This window comes from Borostomias antarcticus (genome assembly GCF_949987555.1).
Source record: "Borostomias antarcticus genome assembly, chromosome: 18".
Classification (NCBI taxonomy): domain Eukaryota; kingdom Metazoa; phylum Chordata; class Actinopteri; order Stomiiformes; family Stomiidae; genus Borostomias; species Borostomias antarcticus.
Genome location: NC_140251.1, coordinates 13681964 through 13701963, shown reverse-complemented (window position 1 = coordinate 13701963; position 20000 = coordinate 13681964). Strand labels below are relative to the sequence as shown.

The 20000-nt window shown below is 46.7% G+C and overlaps 2 protein-coding genes across 4 annotated transcripts in view; both read left to right on the top strand.

Annotated features, from left to right (window-relative positions):
• The window catches only part of ca5a (carbonic anhydrase Va), an 8823-nt gene extending 6938 nt beyond the window's left edge, over positions 1–1885 (top strand). Inside the window, exons 7-8 of one of the 3 annotated variants that reach the window (XR_014630851.1) lie at positions 1–793; positions 859–1885. The exon at positions 1–793 is cut by the window's left edge and continues 421 nt beyond it. The gene's annotated coding sequence lies outside the window, so the exon portion shown is untranslated. The other 2 variants (XR_014630852.1, XM_084452555.1) reach the window with 2 other exon arrangements.
• Positions 1886–13069: 11184 nt separating this feature from the next.
• slc7a5 (solute carrier family 7 member 5) overlaps positions 13070–20000 on the top strand; it is a gene marked incomplete at its 5' end in the record, with an annotated part of 29488 nt that continues 22557 nt past the window's right edge. The window contains 2 exons of the mRNA XM_084453130.1: positions 13070–13634; positions 18174–18299. Coding sequence (XP_084309256.1) covers positions 13070–13634; positions 18174–18299 — 691 coding nt within the window. The remainder of the gene's footprint in view (positions 13635–18173; positions 18300–20000) is intronic.

The window sequence follows — 20000 nt, the reverse complement described above, 5'->3', positions numbered from 1 at the left end:
CCTGGTGCTGGACATTTTTAGGCTGACCTTTTTTACTGGAGGTTTTGAAATTTTGATTTTGGAAAGCCCTGTTTCTCAGGTGAATCAGGTTTAGATGGTTTTTATTTTATGTTTTAAAAAAATACATTCTCTGTCTTAAGTTTATCAACTTTTAAAAAATTCACTACTCATTGACAGTGTACATGACAATACATTATGCCTTTTTGAGGTACTCAGCATCTAAACCATAGGACAGTACACAGCAGGGTAGAGTTATATAATCTCCTGACAACATATTTTAACTGAAGGTTCATTAATACCATACTGTGGACTTTGGGGTTCGGTTTAACGGTTTTAAAATGTTTTTACCCAGGGATGTCCCCATACCATTTTTTCATTTCCGATACCTGGGCTTTGGGTATCTGCACTACCGATATCAACAGGGCTGTCCCTGACTCTGTGTAACTCTAATCAGATTTGCCAGAGATTCAACAATTATTATTCGTTCCAAATTTAAACTCAAACTAGCAGGCGGCACAATAAAGAAAGCCTATTTATCTTGCTAAACATGAATCATCTAGCTCACATTGTCCATCTACTTCGGATGCCCCCTTGTTTTTGTGCAGTGTTCCCCGTAGCCTACATTAGGGTTGGGTGATGAATATAGTCTGCCTCTTCAACTGGGCGGATGTTAGAGTTCTGTCTATGGGAAAACCATCCCAGCGGATATCTTAGTTAATAACAATATTAGTTAATAATTATCTTAGTTGATAACAATCTTAGTTAATTCAAATCTTAGTTGATAACTATCTTAGTTGATAACTATCTTAGTTTATAACTATCTTAGTTTATAACTATCTTAGTTGATAACTATCTTAGTTTGATAACTATCTTAGTTAATACTAGATGCGTATTGCAGCGCGGACCAGAGACTATTTTGTTTCTCTCCTCTGATCTCTGATCCAGCCTTCTGGGCTCGTATCGGCCCGATACTGATGTTGCGGATCGGATCGGGACATCTCTATTTTTAACTTATTAACGCACAGTGCCTGAGAGATTTGGCTCATTTTTAAAACTACTAACTGTGGAGAGGAGAAGTCGTGTGTTAATCGTTTGTGTTTCAGTACATAGCAGATAAATTCCCATAAGCACACCGACTTGCACGTCCCCAGCGAGGTCGTGAAGGGGAACCGCAGGTTAACTCTCCAGCTGAATACGCACACGTTTAGTTTGTACAATTCTAAAGCAAACACAAAGACTTTCTCATTTTCTCTGTGACTAACATATTGAAATTCTACCATAGTGCCTTCTATGTTTTGCATCTTCACCAACACCGTACCATGTCCATGCTCTCATCCGATCAATACCTCATCCTGTCTGCAGCCTGTCAGCCCGGCTGTGCGGACGCTGGTCCATGTCCTGGTTCTGACCGCTCCGAGTGGGAAACACGTCATCACACTTGTCTGTTCGTCCTGTATTTATTTGGTGGTAGATTTATCTGCAGTTCTGCTGTGTGTTTTTCTTTAGCAGTGGCAGCATACACAGAGGCATGTCTTCTATAAACTGTGTGTGTGTTTGTGTGTGTGTATATATATATATGTATATATATATATATATATTCCTGTGTCATTGTGCAAGGCTGGCTTAGATGCTGTTGCTTGGTTGGTTTGTGTTGGCGTCAGGGGAAGTACAGTTAACTAGGTCAGGTCTGTGGGACCAACTGTTTGAATCATATCTCTTTAACCTAAACCTTACTCTTCTAAATTCAGGTTACCTAAAGGTTGATATATGAAAGCGCTGCTGTACGATAATGTCATAATTTTGTGATGAACCTTTGGGAATCTGGCTGCCTATTCTCCTTTGGCCTACTTCTGGTCGTCGTGCTCTGAGTAGAATGGGCTTTACTTTGTCCTCTGGGAGGGGGAGGGAGGGGAGGAATGGGCTTTACATTGTCCATTGTCCTCTGGGAGGGGGAGGGAGGGGAGGAATGGGCTTTACATTGTCCATTGTCCTCTGGGAGGGGGAGGGAGGGGAGGAATGGGGTGGAGTAAAGAACTAGGAGTGTCCATGCGCTTCTGTTTGGTTTCATAGTCAAAGTTAAGGAAGGGCTTGTTTTGAGGATCTCAAAAACGGGGGGTAGCACAGAACCGAACGGTTGGTTCTAAAGATGGACAACGACAGGGAGAGATGTATTTTGGGGTGGTCTGGCATGCTCTGGAGCATGAGTGAGGGGACGGTAGTCTTGGCGAGTCCTACGTAACAATGTCCATGTAGGCGCCGTCCGCTCTCACCAGGCCCCTGGCCTGAGCGCTGCCTTAACGCCAAGCAGATACTAGCGTTAAGCCCTCCACAGTCCACACAACCCTCTGCGTGAAATGGAAGGTAACACACCCCAGGGGTACAAAGCCATGTGGTGCAGAGAGGGGTTCTGGTTTTTGACTACAGTTAAGAAATGGGTTATACATTTTAAGGTTTTATTGATGTGATTTTGTTTTTTCTTTTTCACGGTTGCACTCGCACCATGTTTCAGATGGTATTACAGAGGCGTGTTTGCTGTAACTGCTAGAAAAAAGGCTTGGTTTTCTTACTCCATTTTGTTAAATCCTTTGTGATGATATGTTACTTGTGATGATTTGTGTTGATTTTAAATTGTCTCTCTCCCAATGGGAAGTTTCCTGGGAAGTTAGTGTTCAGTGTTACAATCTTCAATATGCATTTTATTAATATAAATGAGGTCAAACATTGTACTGTATTACCTGTGAACGGTATACTTTAAAATCAGTTCTCTGGTGAAATTCTATGTTTCAACTGCCATTAATGTCTCCTTTGAACACAGTGGTCTCTGTACATGAATGGGACCTACACCCCCCCACCAACACCTCCCTGGTGTTTGCGCTGTTTCATATTTGAGCAGGTGTTTTCCCAGGCTACGGGGGCGTGTGTGTTTCTGCTGTAGTACACTATTCTGTTTGTTTTCTCAATGGGCGGCCACATTCCTGTCCCCTGGGTTTGCAGGGGCCCCAGAAGGCCAAGGGTCTGGTGTCTGATTGGCCCAGGAGCAGCTGTACAACCAGGAAGTGGCGCTGCTGGGTCCTTCCTGCAGGCCTCTTCTCCACAGGGACGATAACCTTGACAACGCGGATCCCAATTTGACAATTCCAAATTTCCCCCCTGGGGTTTATTAAAATGCATCTTATCTTAACAACCACTGATAAGATAATATATACTTCATTGTCAGGCAGGGAAATTTGGGCCCTAAACTGATGTGTCACACACACTTGCCAACAACATCACAATACAGAATGCATAGTACTTAGATCATACATACATACACTCATGCATTTTCATGCTTTAAGGACAATGCTCGTTTTTGACAACCTGGACCTTATTTACGACATATTATAAGACGTTTGACTCACCGAGATCACTTTGGTGTAGTTCGGAGGCATGTAGAAGAAATTTAAAATCCAGCGCGAGCCAGTATATCCATGTAATGGCGGTGGTCGGGGCACTTAGAATGCAGTTTCTAAAAATCTATTTTCTGCCGCGAAACGGTTGTTTTCATCAATCTGTCTTGATGAATCGCTAGTTGTGCTTACATAGAGCATAGGCCTGTTGTGGTTTTCACATGCCATGATCTTTAGAAACGTCTTTCGAAACGAAATAGCTTCCTCACTTGCTCCAGCACTAATGCGCACAGCGCGCAATCGTTGCTCCAGCACGCTGTGCGCATGCGTGCTGGAGCAAGTGAGGAAGCTATTTCGTGTCTAAAGACGTTTCTAAAGATCATATTACAGAGGCATGTGAAATACCACAACAGGCCTATATGCTCTATGTAAGCACAACTAGCGATTCATCAAGACAGATTGATGAAAACAACCGTTTCGAGGCAGAAATTAGATTTTTAGAAACTGCATTCTAAGTGCCCCGACCACCGCCATTACATGGATATACTGCCTCGCGCTGGATTTTAAATTTCTTCTACAGGCCTCCGAACTGAACCAAAGTGATCTCGGTGAGTCAAACGTCTTATAATATGTCGTAAATAAGGTCCAGGTTGTCAAAAACGAGCATTGTCCTTTAAATTCACGTTGAGTGTGAGACAGTTGTTCTTTTAAAATGATAAAAGGTAGTAAAAAAAGACAAGTGTCAAATAATCAAACCAGATAGTAAATAATCAAATCACAATATCTTAGTCCCCATCATAGTACCACTACTCTACTAAAATTATATAGGCTAGTTCCACTACTTGTTGCTATTTAATATCCTGGTATCTTGATGGAGGATGGAATGAATTCTCGTAGCGGTTCCGTCTGCATCCTGAAGCACCACAAATTCTGGGTTCAGGATGTTTGTTGGGTCGTTCAGAGTCTTCTGTGCCCCTCAGCACAGAATGTTTCATAATAAAGACAGGAAACAGTCATATTATTTTTCCCTTGCTGACGTGAAATGCATACTGATTTTAAAGACACTTGGAGATATGGATATAACAATAAAAAAATAGTGAGTGATGACTTAGAACCATGCTGGTGTTGTTGATTCAGTTTTGTGAGCGGTTGTGGATATGGTGAAGGCAGAAACTGGAGAGAGAAAGTTGAAGATTCTTTTGACAGTAAACCCAAAAGGTCACTGGTCTCCACCTCAGACATGCTCACCATGCATGGAACGCTCGCTAATCTCATCAGTCAACCAGGGAAGCGTGGGTTTCACAGAAAGACTGGTTAGAACTGGAAGGGTGGCTCCTCGGCCCTCCTGCCACCTCCCCTGTAGAGACGTAGAGGCATGGGACTGGTGTAAAGATGGGCCCCTACACCAATGCTATGCTTTGAAATCCACTTGAGGTAGTGTACGAATGTTACCTCAAGGAAAAGGGTGGTGAGAGAACACACTGTCTCGACATTACAGAAGAGTGAACGGCTATAGATAGATAGATAGATAGATAGACAGACAGATAGATACATAGATAGATACATAGATAGATACATAGATATATATGAACTTTAATAATCCCTGTAGGAAGAAATGTGGGTGTTTCAGCAGTGGGAAATTGCAGCAAAGGTTGGGATTGTAGAATATACATAGTAGTGAATAAGCATAAAATAGAACCAGGAATATATACATCCAATCATCCATCCATACTGCTCCCCACGGTCCCCTCCCAGACAGTCCTGGGGGCCGGGGCCCGGGCCAGGTGAGTGGGGCCGGGGCTGATAGCAGTCTGACGGGCCCAGGCGGCAGCTTTGAAGCCCCGGCAGAGAATGGGGCCATAAAGGGCGTGGGTGTTTAGGAACCTGGCTTGAGTTTTTGTCTCCACCTGATTCAAACGGACCCGCTTTCGTGTTTATTGTGTTTGGTGGAGGGGGATAGGAAAGTGGAAAGAGATGGTGGCGTTTGAGTCTCTCCAAAGGCTGAGAGGTTTCCCATTATTGTGTGGGAGAGTTTGGGAGGTTGGTCTTTGAACAGCGTATGAAAACAACGGCACAATTAAATGAATGGGTTCAGGGGAAAAAATTCTATAGAGGTCAGTCTGTTTAATTTTTCCCTGTGACCCCATTCATTTGACCTCAATAGCTACTGTATCGAATGGTCCACCCATCCGTCACCCCAGCGAGAACTAACTGGGGTCTGGATGATGGAATATCAAATCCAGTGTTATTTCATTTCAAAACGTTTTATTGAACTGAAATAATACTTGAATTAGGGTGAACTATCCCTTCACCACCGTGCTGTACATTCTCTTCCTGTTTCTCAGTCTATGGAGCGAAAGGGGCTTCAGGCTCGCCTGCATCAGGGTCATTATGAGTAAATCTGATCTAGGGTCAGGTCTCCTCATGTCATCTTTACCATGATATTAAAGGCAAAACTGACCCTAGCTCCGCACTCCGAGACACATGGGGCTGGTTCCTCAGACACCCTGGTCGCTGGACTAAAACACACGCCAGTGCAGGTTCTCCATTGAAAGGGCATTTTAAGTTCTGGACTGGGCCCATTGTGTATCCAGGAAACAGGCCCCTGGTGCGTATGAGCTCCGGAACCGAGGGCCTCTCAGGTCCACTCCAGCTGACCTCCTCTCTCTCTCGGCCCTGCACTCCAGGACTCTCAGGTCCACTCCAGCTGAACTCTCTCTCTCTCGGGCCCGGCACTCCAGGACTCTCAGGTCCACTCCAGCTGAACTCCTCTCTCTCTCGGCCCCGGCACTCCAGGACAGACGGAGCTCCATGAGGATAAAAGGAAGAGTCTAATTAAAGATCACTTCTGCAGTTTTGTTCTCTGTTTGAACGGCGTCGTTGTTTAAACAACAGAGAGCGCCCCACTCGTCTCCCAGGCCCCGGGGCTGGTAAACAGGAACTCTGAGCCTGAGGAGCCTGTTTCTCTGAACCTCCAGCTGCACTCGCTCTCCCTCTCCTCCTCCCTCTCCCCCTCCTCCCTCTCTTCCCCTGAAACAGAGGGATCTGTTTGAACCTTCTGATGGTTCTACCGTCCGGTCTCTCAAAGACAAAAGGTTTGGACAGTACATACAGTATGTGTGTGTGTGTGTGTGTGTGTGTGTGTGTGTGTGTGTGATGTGTTCGGCTAATTCATATTCCAGAAATGTGCTTGCGATAACGGGAGGACATCAAATGAGCACTTCCTTAGTAGCACTTTGTTGTTTGGAACAGTAGAAACACCATAAACATACAGCAGAAACACCCCCGTCCACCGAGGCAATACTGAGCTTCATCCCACGATGGGAACAACAGAGATATACTCTCTAAGACACTGTTGCACCACAGCAGAATTGATACAAGACACTAAACAGATTAAGGCACTCCACATCACCCAGCTCTAGGATAAATACTATTGCGCACTATTGCAAAAGAGCCAGACTATCATGTTCTGTGGTGTAGTGCTGTAGCAGGCCAGGCCACCGCCCCACCCTGGTTCTGCACCAGCCCTCTGGATGAGCTTAATAAGGTTTTCCATGTAGCCCCAGCGGTGGCTGGTATCCTCCCCTGTACCCCCGCTGGCCGGCCCTCCATGGGCCCGGTGCTGTTTTCACTGCCCGATGAAGAGCGGCCGTCCCTGGGGGAGTCTGGGACGGGGGTCAGCCCCGCCCTGCATCACCTGCGGAGAGGGTAAGCAGCCAGGGACTCCCTGTATGGACTCTCTCCATCTGGAGACTGGGAACGGACCGCAGCACTACTCTGTATTCGTTCGTGTAAAGGGGAGGGGGGGGTCACTGGTGTCCTCTTCTCCACGACTGTGCTTCTATAGTGACAAGTAACCCTTATCAACAGCCTAGGTATTACAGAATTGAACGATCTCCTGTGCTAGTTTAGTGGAGGTAGTTGGGTTTGTTGTAGGCTTGTGTGTGTGGGATGATGATGATGATGATGATGATGATGATGATGATGATGATGATGATGATGATGGTGGTGGTGATGGTGGTGATAAGCATGCCTATGCAGACGACACACAGATTTCTCTCCCAAGATGACTTTGCTGGATTGCATTGAACAAATACATGTTAACTGGATGTGTCAAAATGTCAAAATATATAATAATAACTAAATAAATACAAAACCAAGATTATTATCTTTGGAGCTAAGGAAAAGAGATTAGGGGTTAGAGTTCACCTGAACGCTCACTCACTAAATTGCAAACACCAGGTCAGAAACCTCGGTGTCATTCTCAACTGGCTTCAATGCTCACATCAAGTTAATAATGAAAGCAGCCTATTTTCACTTAAAGAAATGTGACTTTTCTCTCAGGCCTTTGAATGAACACCTCACAGTGCATTGTATTTCTCTTTTATATATTTTGGAGCTATTTTATTGATTTTATTGCTGTTATGTTATCTGATCGTTTTACTGATTTTATCATTTTTATTGTATTTTTATTGATTCTATCCCTTGTTATTTTACTGTATTGTTTTTGTTTTATTACTGTGAAGCACTTTGAATTGCATTCGCTTGTATGAAACTGTGCTACATAAATAAACTTGATTTGATTAGTATCTTCTGTATACTCCGTGTTGTGTATTTGTTACCCTATTCATGACATATCAAGAACAAACCTCTGAGCTACAATGATACCATACGCTCTGGCTTAATCAAAAGATTGATATGAGATATCAGAACTAGTATGATTTTTTTTTAAATTGTACATATGGTGCCAGTTCCCCTTGGTACAGAATAAATGCAGCATGTTAACTAATATAATTGGTCTGCTGGGGGCCTTTACGTGGCCCCTCTGAGAATGCAGGAGGAGAAATAACGATTGAGACCAGATATGAAAGATGAGCCCGAGTGACTATGAATGGCATGTTCCTCGGTGGTGGAGAATCATTTGGAGCCAATCTCTTTGTAGACCTTCAGGGTAACTGGCAGCCATTCTTAAACCATGAGCACCTCATCTACGGACAGGAAATTGTCTGTCTGTGTCAGTGTGTGTGTGTGTGTGTGTGTGTGTGTGTGAGAGAGAGAGAGAGAGAGAGAGAGGTACAGAGAGAGAGCGAGGGAGAAGCAGACGGATGGCAATGTTTTTCTTGGTCAGCGAGCTCCAGACTGAGGTATGATGGGGGTTTGGGTCTGGTCGGGGGAGCTGGGTCTACTCGGGGGGTCTGGGTCTGGTCGGGGGAGCTGGAGGGCACAGACCTGCAAAGCCCTCTCAGACAGAGATGGTTACAGACGTGGCCTCCGCTGAGCTGAACCTGTTTCCCCTTCTCCAGGCGGCAGGCCAGGTAGGAGGCACATGCTAGGCTGGCTGGCTCCAAGGTGCGCCTCAACATACTATGATGTTGATACCTTGAGGAATACAGTGGGGAAGACAACGTCGAAATGGTGGGTATTGTGCCACATGATTCTGAAAATAAAATGTGTGTTAAGCTTATAGATCTCCACATCAGTGTCAAAGCAAGCAAGAACAAAGCAAGGTTCAGCTTCAACTGCTGCTTTGTTATTACATTGGGAATTCTAGCTCTGCGGTGTAAATATTCATCTAAAAACTGTATTCTAAATATTTACCTAAAAACTGTATTCTAAATATTTAACTCAAAACTGTATTCTAAATATTTACCTAAAAACTGTATTCTAAATATTTACCTAAAAACTATATTCCAAATATTTACCTAAACACTCTATTCTAAATATTTACCTACAAACTCTTATGCTAAATATTTAGGCAAGGCAAGGCAAGTTTATTTGTATAGCACATTTCAGCAACAAGGCAATTCAAAGTGCTTTACATAAGAAATTAAAAGCATCAAGACAAAGTGCAAGAAACACAAAGGTCATATAAAATGAAATGCAAAAAGGAAATTTAAAACAAAATGCAGGAAAAATAAAATAAAGGAATAAAAGTGACAGTGCAATGTACGAATGAATAATTGTTTGATTTAATAAAAAGCAGCGGCAAAAAGAAAAGTCTTCAGTCTTGATTTAAAAGAACTGAGAGTTGAAGCAGACCTGCAGTTTTCCGGAAGTTTGTTCCAGATATGTGGATCATAAAAACTGAACGCTGCTTCTCCATGTTTTGTTTTAACTCTGGGAACAGAAAGCAGGCCTGTGCCAGACGACCTGAGAGGTCTGGATGGTTCATAAAGTAGCAGCAAATCAGAAATATATTTTGGCCCTAAACCATTCAGTGCTTTATAAACCAACAGCAGTATTTTAAAGTCAATTCTTTGACAGACATGAAGCCAGTGTAAAGATCGCAGTACTGGAGTGATGTGATCCACTTTCTTAGTCTTAGTGAGGACTCAAGCAGCAGCATTCTGAATCAGCTGCAGCTGATTGATTTTTAGAGAGACCTGTAAACACACCGTTACAGTAGTCGAGTCTACTGAAGATAAACAGCATGGACAAGTTTTTCTAGATCCTGCTGAGACATAAATCCTTAGGCTGACTTTGTAATTGTCTTAATGTGACTGTTAATTCAGGTCAGAGTCCATGATAACACCAAGATTTCTGTCTTCGTTTGTGGTTTTTAGCATTACTGATTGGAGCTGAGCGCTGACTTTGAACCGTTCTTCCTTGGCTCCAAAGACAATTACTTCAGTTTTATTTTTGTTTAGTTGAAGAAAGTTCTGGCACATCCAATCGTTGATTTGTTCAATGCACTTATTCAGCGCTTGTATGGGATCATAGTCCCCTGGTGATATAAATTTGTGTGTTGTCTGCATAGCTATGGTAACATATTTTGTTGTTTTCCATAATTTGAGCTAGTGGGAGCATGTACATATTGAACAGAAGAGGCCCCGGAATGGAGCCTTGGGGAACTTCAAACCAGTCTAGCACTGTGCCAGAAATTCCCAGCCAGTTTTCCAGTCGGCCCAGTAATATTTTGTGGTCAACCGTGTCGAATGCAGCGCCGAGATCCAGTAATACTAAGACTGAAATTCTGCCATTGTCTGTGTTGAAATGGATGTCATTGAAGACCTTAACAAGAGCCTAAAAACTATATTCTAAACACGTACCTAAAAACTCTATTCAAAATATTTACCTACAAACTGGTTGCCTTAGGAGGTGCCATGACAACACCTTGGAATTCAAACCCTGCAGGAGAGAGAGAAATTGTTGTACTAAAGAAGAATTTGTTGTAATAAAGCCTGAATCCGAATCTACTCATGCACAATGCCTGTGAGTCCGTTATGGTTTGTCCTTCACGTTCTATCTATTAATTAAATATCAGTGATTAAATCCGTGACTCATACAGCAAACCCTCCTTATACCTGTTCACAATGCACTTGCCATGGCACAGCTGTGTTTAATGGGGGTCTTCTAGAATGTGTCTGAAGTGGAATTAGTGATTGGAAACTGTTGTAAACTCCAACACTGGGTGGCTTCTAAAGAAAAATTAACCCAATTTCAATTATCAAACTTGATAATTTAAAGAGTTATTTTTGACCTTGACTGATAGCCAGAAAATGTTTGCTTCTTTCCCCAGCTGTTTGGATTGCCGTGTACGTCTGCCATCATGTGACCTGCAATACCAAGTTAGGCCACACTGGTCCCTTGTTTAAAATGACTTATTATAAGTAGTTTTTTTTTTTTTATATTAATAATTTGACTTGATTTTTTAATGATTTGTCAAGTAGGATATGGTAACTTTATGTAAAAACGGTCTTCATATATTATGAAAATATGCATTAACTTTAAGATCCGATTAGGCTTTCATATATTTTCTGGTTGTCCTCTACATTCTACATACAGTTCAACAAACATTTATCTAATAATATCTTATTATTATCCAAAAATGTATGAAAAACTATCAAATAACAGGGTTGAACTCACTGTAACAGGGTTGACGTGACAATCAATATTTCAATTCTGTATGGATTTATTTGTCTAAGAAATGAATGACAACATTTAATCAAATTGAACTTGATTTTAATTAATTCATTAAAACAGACAAGAGGAAAAAACTGACTACACAATAGTATTTACATAGTATGCATAGTAGCCTATTTACATAGTAATTCATTGTAACTACTATGTAATAAATGCATTCATTACTATGTAATTACACAGTAGTTAAAAACACTTAATCTAAAGTGTTACCCAGTTCACATAAATCTCTCCAACTGAATTGACTTAAAAACTGTCCAACTTTCAACCACGTAACAATAATTCAACCCCGTAACAGTGTTTTTTTTTATGGGGTTGAATGTTACAGGGTTGAAGATTTTACTATCATTTATTTATGTAACAATGTTGTAAGGTTGAGCTTGACGATGTCAATCTGGCAGTAAAAACAATGAAATATAGGTAAGAAAATATGCTAATACTTTACTTTACTCTTTACAGCATGACCTTGAAAAGACTTGAGTGATGTCACTTCCTGAATGCTGAGGATGTTGGGCTGAACCATTATTTTTTAAAAGGGGGGAAATTGGTATGCTGTTAGGGTTGAACTAAACTTGGTTGATTAAATAGTGCTATTTCATAAAGAGTTAATGTATTTTTTTCTGATTTCTTTTATTTTGGTTAAAGTAGACAGCCAAGTGATTATATTAGCAGAAAAAAACTTGAGTTTAATTGCAATTTTTATTAGTTTTATATTCAATGAAAAAGTAGCTTTGGTCATTGGGGACATGCACATTTGGCTGTCATCTACTCCTAAGCAACCAATAAAAATTTTGAAAACATATTTTATTTTTTATTTTGTGTGTGTGTTATAATCACGTGGATCTACCAATTTATTGCTTTAAAATGCATTTTATGGGTTACATTATTTTAAAATCTTTGAGGTAAACCTGTGGGATGTAAAGTGCACCGAATTCAGAGAATCACCCAGCTAGTGACCTTTAGTAGGCTAGTGGCCTCTAAGTAGTTTGCACAAAACAGCTAGCTCTTCATTATTTTCGCTATTATTGCCATTTAGGTGTCATATTACACTAGTACTACTGCCCTCTTGTGTTGCCAACAGAGAGCTGCCGGCCAGCAACAGCGATCAGAGCTACCGAGCTAGTGACATTGCGACAATCTCTAGTATAGTGGCTGCCGGCGTCTTGTGCCAAATGGTATAACATGTTCTGAGGGGTTGGCATCATCAAATGTAATGCCACACTTCTCTGGCTGCCCTACTTTCCCGTCAGTGAGCGAATTGGATAGGAGGCTATACTGATTTAGGGCGTCTTTAAAAACCACACCTGCCTACATTTGGCAGATTAAGCCGCCCTGTGGGGCAATCCCAACCACGTTTGAAGCGCCACGTGAATCACTAGAGGGCGTGCAAGCTCGTGTGACGGTACCGGGGCAGCATCATGTGAGGCAGATGGTGACGCTCTGACAAGGAAGGAGGGCTAGCCTATCCTGCCCGGGGAGGAGGACCAGCCTATCCTGCCCGGGGAGGAGGACCATCATGACTCCCTCTTCTGGGGAGGAGGACCATCATGACTCCCTCTTCCACGATCCTTTGTACACAGACAGAGTTGCGTTCAGCACAGTCCGGAGCACGCTCGTGAGTCGGCCGCGAGACAGACCAGCCAGCTCGTAGCGTGTCCTCGTGCTGTGGCAGCAGCGTCACTAACGTCTAACGGCTTTTTCAAAATTTCAAAAAGGGAGCGAGAACAAAGCGGAGAAGCTTTTTGTCACCAACGGATCTTGAAATGTCAAGTTTAAAGAAAAGAAACTCGAATTCGTCCGCCGACCGTGATGAGGAGGATAAGCAGGTCACGCAGAAGATGCTGTCATCCCCCAACCGGACCGGCGGCTCGCCGGTAAAGGAAGCGAAGGAGACGGACCACGTCGAAGGGGAAGAGGCGGTGGTTCTCCAGAGAACCATCACGCTGGTCAACGGCATCGCGATCATCGTGGGGACCATCATCGGGTCGGGCATCTTCGTGACTCCCACCGGCGTGGTGAAGGAAGCGGGGTCCGTGGGGCTGTCCCTGGTCGTGTGGACGGTCTGCGGGGTGTTCTCGACCATCGGTGCCTTGTGCTACGCCGAGCTGGGAACAACTATCTCAAAATCGGGAGGAGACTACGCGTATATCCTCGAAGTTTACGGGTCTCTACCCGCTTTCCTCAAACTGTGGATTGAGCTGCTCATCATCAGGCCGTCCTCGCAGTACATCGTCGCGTACGTCTTCGCCACCTACCTTCTCAAGCCCATCTTCCCTGACTGCCCGGTGCCCGAGACGGGGGCGAAGATCATTGCCTGTCTTTGTATCCGTAAGTAACCTTAACAAGGAGATGCACTTGTGAGTTGTGTCAAGCAGTAGTACATTGTAAATCGCTTTGGGTTAAAAGCGTCAAAATGACGCTGTAAAACTGATCACGAAAGAGTTGACTTAGGCGGCTACGCGCCTTTCCGCACAGTCTCGTAGCCAGATGGACCAGTTTGAACCATTTTTGTTGTGCTAAATAATTTACCTTTTTACTTAGAAGGGATCCATTGTGTCTCACACACGGAACTCGTGGAGCAGCGGGGTGTGGTGTATACCAGACTACACCGGGGTGTAACTGAATCATTGGCTTCTGTTGAAAAAGTGCCGCGTTATTTCATCATCTCAACTGGAGGAGGAGGCAGCGCGGCGCAGCATCCATGAGGCATAAGGCCTGATCAGAGCCGGATGAACAGCTCTGTGTAGACTTATCTCTCTTTAAAATAACAGGGAATAACTATAAACAAATATTTATATAGAGATGACAATGTCTGTAAGTAGCCTAATGCATTTATAGGCTATAACACGACGCGCGCAGTTAATAGAGGCGCAATCAATCAAGAGTGGAATGAGAGGATGGAGATGTTTGATCCTTCAGTTAACACGTGTCATTTGATAGGCCTACTGGAAATGAAAAAACTCTTAACCTGTATTCAATTGCATAATTGACTCAATTGCCCGAATGTGATATCCTAATTAAATTGGGATTCTCCGAAACGGGCTGCATTTTGTAAACTAAAACCGATTTCACACTTCACCGACTTCACACTTCACTTTCAAGCATTCAGTGGCCTGTCTATAAAGACACTCTCTTTACTTGCAATCCTCACTGAGCTCCTCAATACAGCTGGCTTTACACGACTCTATCATTATGCTATAAACCGTAGGCCTCTGGAGTGTGTTTGTGGTCAGGTGCAGTGTGTACCAGACAGTCAACAGGTTGGGGCAGGCTAGTCTGCTGCTACTAGGCGTATGTGTTATGCGTCGGCTTGGAGTTTAGCCTGCCGGGATTAGGTCTGGATTACTATGAGCTCTGGCTAATTGGCCAGCAAATCAGAAATAGTCTGAGATTCTGGTCGTGAGCTCGTTCATTTCAAGCAGAGAGCTGCTTTCTCTCTCGGTCCCTGCTGGCTCTGTCTGTCCGTTCACCCGTTCTCCTGCAGCGTTACACGGTTGGGGGTTGAATGCCTGATTAGGGTACAGGAATGTGTGTGTGTGTGTGTGTGTATGTGTGTATTTGTGCATTTAGACTCCAGTGTGTGTTTATGCGGGAGATTTTGTATGAGGGAGAGATCGTGCGTGTGGGTCTCCATTCCCCAAGCGACCGTGTGTGTGTGTGTGTGTGTGTGTGTGTGTGTGTGTGTGTGTGTGTGTGTGTGTTTGCGGTGCTGGCGCTGGTTTCTAATCCCCTCAGTGACTGAGTGTTTAATCCCTAAGTGTGGCCACATGACGGAGACTGATAGAGGCGGCCGTGGACGCGCCTGTCTGAGGCCTCAGCCTGGTCCAGTCTGTCCTGGTTCACAGGTGGGCCAGCGTTGAGACTGACCACCAGGCTGAATCTGGGGAGAGAGGGAGAGAGAGTTATTGTAAGCCATAGAGATGTAACGATAACCGGTATAATGATAAACCGTGATAAAATCTGATTGCATTTATAAAATTATCATTAAAACCGTGTTTGACTACCGCGCTTTGGAAAAACTCGCTGCAAATACTGTCCAGCATCAACCAAAGTTAGCAACAGTCTCCAAGATACATTATTTTAATGTTTATACAAACAATGTGTTTTATTTATGGTTTTCAATATAACATTTTGGTGAATTGATTTCAGTGCGTCAGTATAGTTTTTGAAAATTTTCAGCACATTTGAACAATTCCATAATAATATAGATAACCGTGATAATGTTGGTCACTATAGCTGTGATGTGAAATGTTCATACTGCTGCATCTCTAGTTAGCTAGTGTCCTATCTCTTTGGTGTGAGTTATTAGGTTGCGGTAGTCATACTGGGGAGGGGGTAGAGGAGTCAGGACCCCGGCCCCCCGACCAGGGTCTTCCAGTATGGGGATGGGGTAGACATCAGGCCCAGCTGGACACACCTGTGCGTGTGGGGGGGTTGGTTTAGGGGGGGGGGGCTGGTTTAGGGGGGTGGAGGGCTGGTTTAGGGGGGTGGAGGGCTGGTTTTGGCTGGTTTAGGGGGGTGGAGGGCTGGTTTAGGGGGGTGGAGGGCTGGTTTAGGGGGGGTGGAGGGTTGGTTTAGGGGGGGTGGAGGGCTGGTTTAGGGGGGTGGAGGGCTGGTTTAGGGGGGTGGAGGGCTGGTTTAGGGGGGTGGAGGGCTGGTTTAGGGGGGGTGGAGGGCTGGTTTAGGGGGGTGGAGGGCTGGTTTAGGGGGGGTGGAGGGCTGGTTTAGGGGGGTGGAGGGCTGGTTTAGGGGGGTGGAGGGCTGGTTTAGGGGGGTGGAGGGCTGGTTTAGGGGGGGTGGAGGGCTGGTTTAGGGGGGTGGAGGGCTGGTTTAGGGGGGGTGGAGGGCTGGTTTAGGGGGGTGGAGGGCTGGTTTAGGGGGGGTGGAGGGCTGGTTTAGGGGGGGTGGAGGGTTGGTTTAGGGGGGGTGGAGGGCTGGTTTAGGGGGGTGGAGGGCTGGTTTAGGGGGGTGGAGGGCTGGTTTAGGGGGGTGGGCTGGTTTAGGGGGGGTGGAGGGCTGGTTTAGGGGGGGTGGGGGGCTGGTTTAGGGGGGTGGAGGGCTGGTTTAGGGGGGTGGAGGGCTGGTTTAGGGGGGGTGGAGGGCTGGTTTAGGGGGGTGGAGGGCTGGTTTAGGGGGGTGGGCTGGTTTAGGGGGGGTGGAGGGCTGGTTTAGGGGGGGTGGGGGGCTGGTTTAGGGGGGTGGAGGGCTGGTTTAGGGGGGGTGGAGGGCTGGTTTAGGGGGGGTGGAGGGCTGGTTTAGGGGGGTGGAGGGCTGGTTTAGGGGGGGTGGAGGGATGGTTTAGGGGGGGTGGAGGGCTGGTTTAGGGGGGGTGGAGGGCTGGTTTAGGGGGGTGGAGGGATGGTTTAGGGGGGGTGGAGGGATGGTTTAGGGGGGGTGGAGGGCTGGTTTAGGGGGGGTGGAGGGCTGGTTTAGGGGGGTGGAGGGCTGGTTTAGGGGGGGTGGGGGGCTGGTTTAGGGGGGTGGAGGGCTGGTTTAGGGGGGGTGGAGGGCTGGTTTAGGGGGGGTGGAGGGCTGGTTTAGGGGGGTGGAGGGCTGGTTTAGGGGGGGTGGAGGGCTGGTTTAGGGGGGGTGGAGGGCTGGTTTAGGGGGGTGGAGGGCTGGTTTAGGGGGGGTGGAGGGATGGTTTAGGGGGGGTGGAGGGCTGGTTTAGGGGGGTGGAGGGCTGGTTTAGGGGGGTGGAGGGCTGGTTTAGGGGGGGTGGAGGGCTGGTTTAGGGGGGTGGAGGGCTGGTTTAGGGGGGGTGGAGGTCTGTCAGCCGGGATGATCCCCCTCTTTTATGACTATCTGACTGGAACAGTCATGGACAACTACTGAGCCTGGTGTGTGTGTGTGTGTGTGTGTGTGCGTGAGCTTGTGTGTGTGTGTGTGCGTGCGTGTCTCCCAGACTGTGTCTGGCCTAGTCTGGTCTATACTGTACTCTCTCTCTCTCTCTCTCTCTCTCTCTCTCCCCCCTCTCTCTCTCTCACCCACACAGAGTCTCTTTGTACAGGGGTTCTTCATCGGAGCTGCTCAGTCCACCATTGTTACTTGGCCTGATTTACGGCTTAATGCAGCTTTGAAGTGGGGGTTTGTTAATCACTATTAATGGGGAGTCCGGGGCCAAGGCTGGTGGTGGAGGGGGGGGGGGGGGGTCTATGGATTGGGGGGGTCGGTGTGTGTGTGTTTGGGGGGGGGGGGGGGGAGCGTGGGGGAGGATTTCATTCCCTCAAGAATCTGTTTACCGGACGACTGATCTCTTCCCCTGGCTCCACACGGCATGACCCGCCTCTCAGCGGTCCAAAACACTGATCAGTCCGCCTGGCAGGCTGCCCTGCCTGGCCCGCTGGCTGGGTCAGGCTCACGGGTGGGGAGGGGGGGGGGAGGGGGGGGTTGCTTATCCCACAGTCTCCCTAATCAGAACCTAATCAGGTATGATGAAGCAGAGCATTGTCTGCTATCGGCAGAACTGATTAAATGAGTGAATTCCTCAACTCCTATTCTTTTGCTGAGCAGATTATTTTCTGAAATGATGTACTCAAACACAACAGAACAACACGCTCAAACACAACACAGTCCAGTGACCGAAAACTGTTTTGTCGTTTCATTTGCATTTGATTGTTTTCTGATCCACTCGTGTGGACCGGGAGACCACCATAAGCCTCACTCACACACATTCTCTCTCTTCCTCTCCCCCTCCCTCTCTCCCTCCCTTTCCCTCTCTCTCTCCGTCTCTCCCTCTGCCCCCCCTTTACTTGTCTCCCTCTCTCCCCCTCTCCCTCCCTCTCTCTCTCCCCCTTTCCATCCCTCCCTCTCCCTCCCTCCCTCCCTCCCCTCTCTCTCTCTCTCCCTCCCTCTCTCTGTCTCCAGTGCTGTTGACTGCTGTGAACTGCTACAGTGTGAAGGCCGCTACGAGGGTGCAGGACGCCTTCGCCGCCGCCAAGCTGCTGGCCCTGGGGCTGATCATCATCATCGGCTTCGTGGAGATCGGCAAAGGTAAAGCAACCCTCGATTGAGGGTTGAGTACGCCTTGTTTTAAATGACCTTCAATGTGGAGGAGTTTGTGGGCAAGTGGGGAGTGTGGGGGGGTGTTATGTACGGTTGATAATAATATCACCAAAAAAATAGTATATTATGTTTATGCTGTGATATGGCCTGATCCTTGATTTTAATTTTATTTAATGGCACCAATAAAGGGATTACTAAAGGTCAAAAGGTCTCTCTCTCCCCCTCTATCTCTCTCTCACTCTCTCTCTGTCTCTCTCTCTCTCTCCGTCCCTCCCTCTCTGTCTCTCCCCCCCTCTCCCTTCTCTCTCTCTCTCTCCCTCTCTCTCCCCCTCTATCTCTCTCTCTCAACTCTGTCTCTCTCTCTCTCTCTCTCTCTCTCTCTCTCTCCCTCTCTGTCTCCCCCCCCTCTCTCCCCCCCCCCCCCCCTCTCTCTCTCTCTCTCTCTCTCTCTTATTCACATCATAAATAGGTAAAAAAGAGCAAACGGCAGATCTGGGAACAGCTCCCATCTCAAACTCCTTGCTCTCCAGGGAACGCGGTTCTTTTAATTTGATTCTGCTCATTAGCACCAGCAGATATTATTCACAGACAGACTTCACCGTTCAGATCCCCACCTGCTCAGTCCAATTAAGCCCAGGAAAAGAAAAGAGAGCAGAGGAGGACGTGGAGGAGGAGAGGAGAAGAGAGGTGGATGACGAGAGGTGGAGGAGGAGAGAAGAAGAGAGGAGAGGGGGAGGAGGAGAGGAGAAGAGAGGTGGAGGAGAGGAGAGCTGGAGGAGGAGAGGAGAGGGGGAGGAGGAGAGGAGAAGAGAGGTGGAGGAGAGGAGAAGAGAGGAGAAGGCGAGCTGGAGGAGGAGAGGAGAGGGGGAGGTGGAGGAGGAGAGGTGGAGGAGAGGAGAGCTGGAGGAGGAGAGGAGAGGGGGAGGAGGAGAGGAGAAGAGAGGTGGAGGAGAGGAGAAGAGAGGAGAAGGCGAGCTGGAGGAGGAGAGGAGAGGGGGAGGTGGAGGAGGAGAGGTGGAGGAGGAGGGGGAGGAGGAAGAGGTTAGAGACTAGAAGCAGACAGTCATTGCTATTGAAGTGTCTTGGCCGGCCGGCCGGCTGACCCTGAACCCAGACCGCCTCGCCCTCCTGGTCCACCCTGAAGGAGAACAGACGGGTCTTATCTGCTTTGTTTCGGCCCAACAAAGCATACGGCTCCAGTGTGCGGCTTTAAGCTTCCTGGTCCCGGGCAGTTGCGAGCCAAGCTCTTTCAAAGGCCCTGATTGAAGGTTTGAACTAGACAGCGTTCAGAGAGACACTCTGGCCTCCTCCTGACATGAATGAGTGTGTGTTGTTGACTGTGTCTGGAGGGAAATGTCAGAGGCGTTTATCAGAGTTCTGTCTCTGACACAGAGAACAGCAGTGAACAAATCCCAGCTCTCCTGGATGTGTGTGTGTGTGTAGTAAGGACCTGTGTGTGTGTTTGTGTATGTAGTCACGACCTGTGTGTCTGTGTGTGCGCGCGCGTGCGTGTGTGTGTTGTCCTGGCCGTTTCCCTTCCTGTCGCCCCAGGTCCTGTCTCATTCTATACGCCTCCATCCAGACTTCACTCATTCAGGGAGGGAGAGCTCACCCTCACCTCACCCTGACCCCCCCCTCACCTCACCCTGACCCCCCCCTCACCTCACCCCCCCCGCCCCCCTCGTCCTC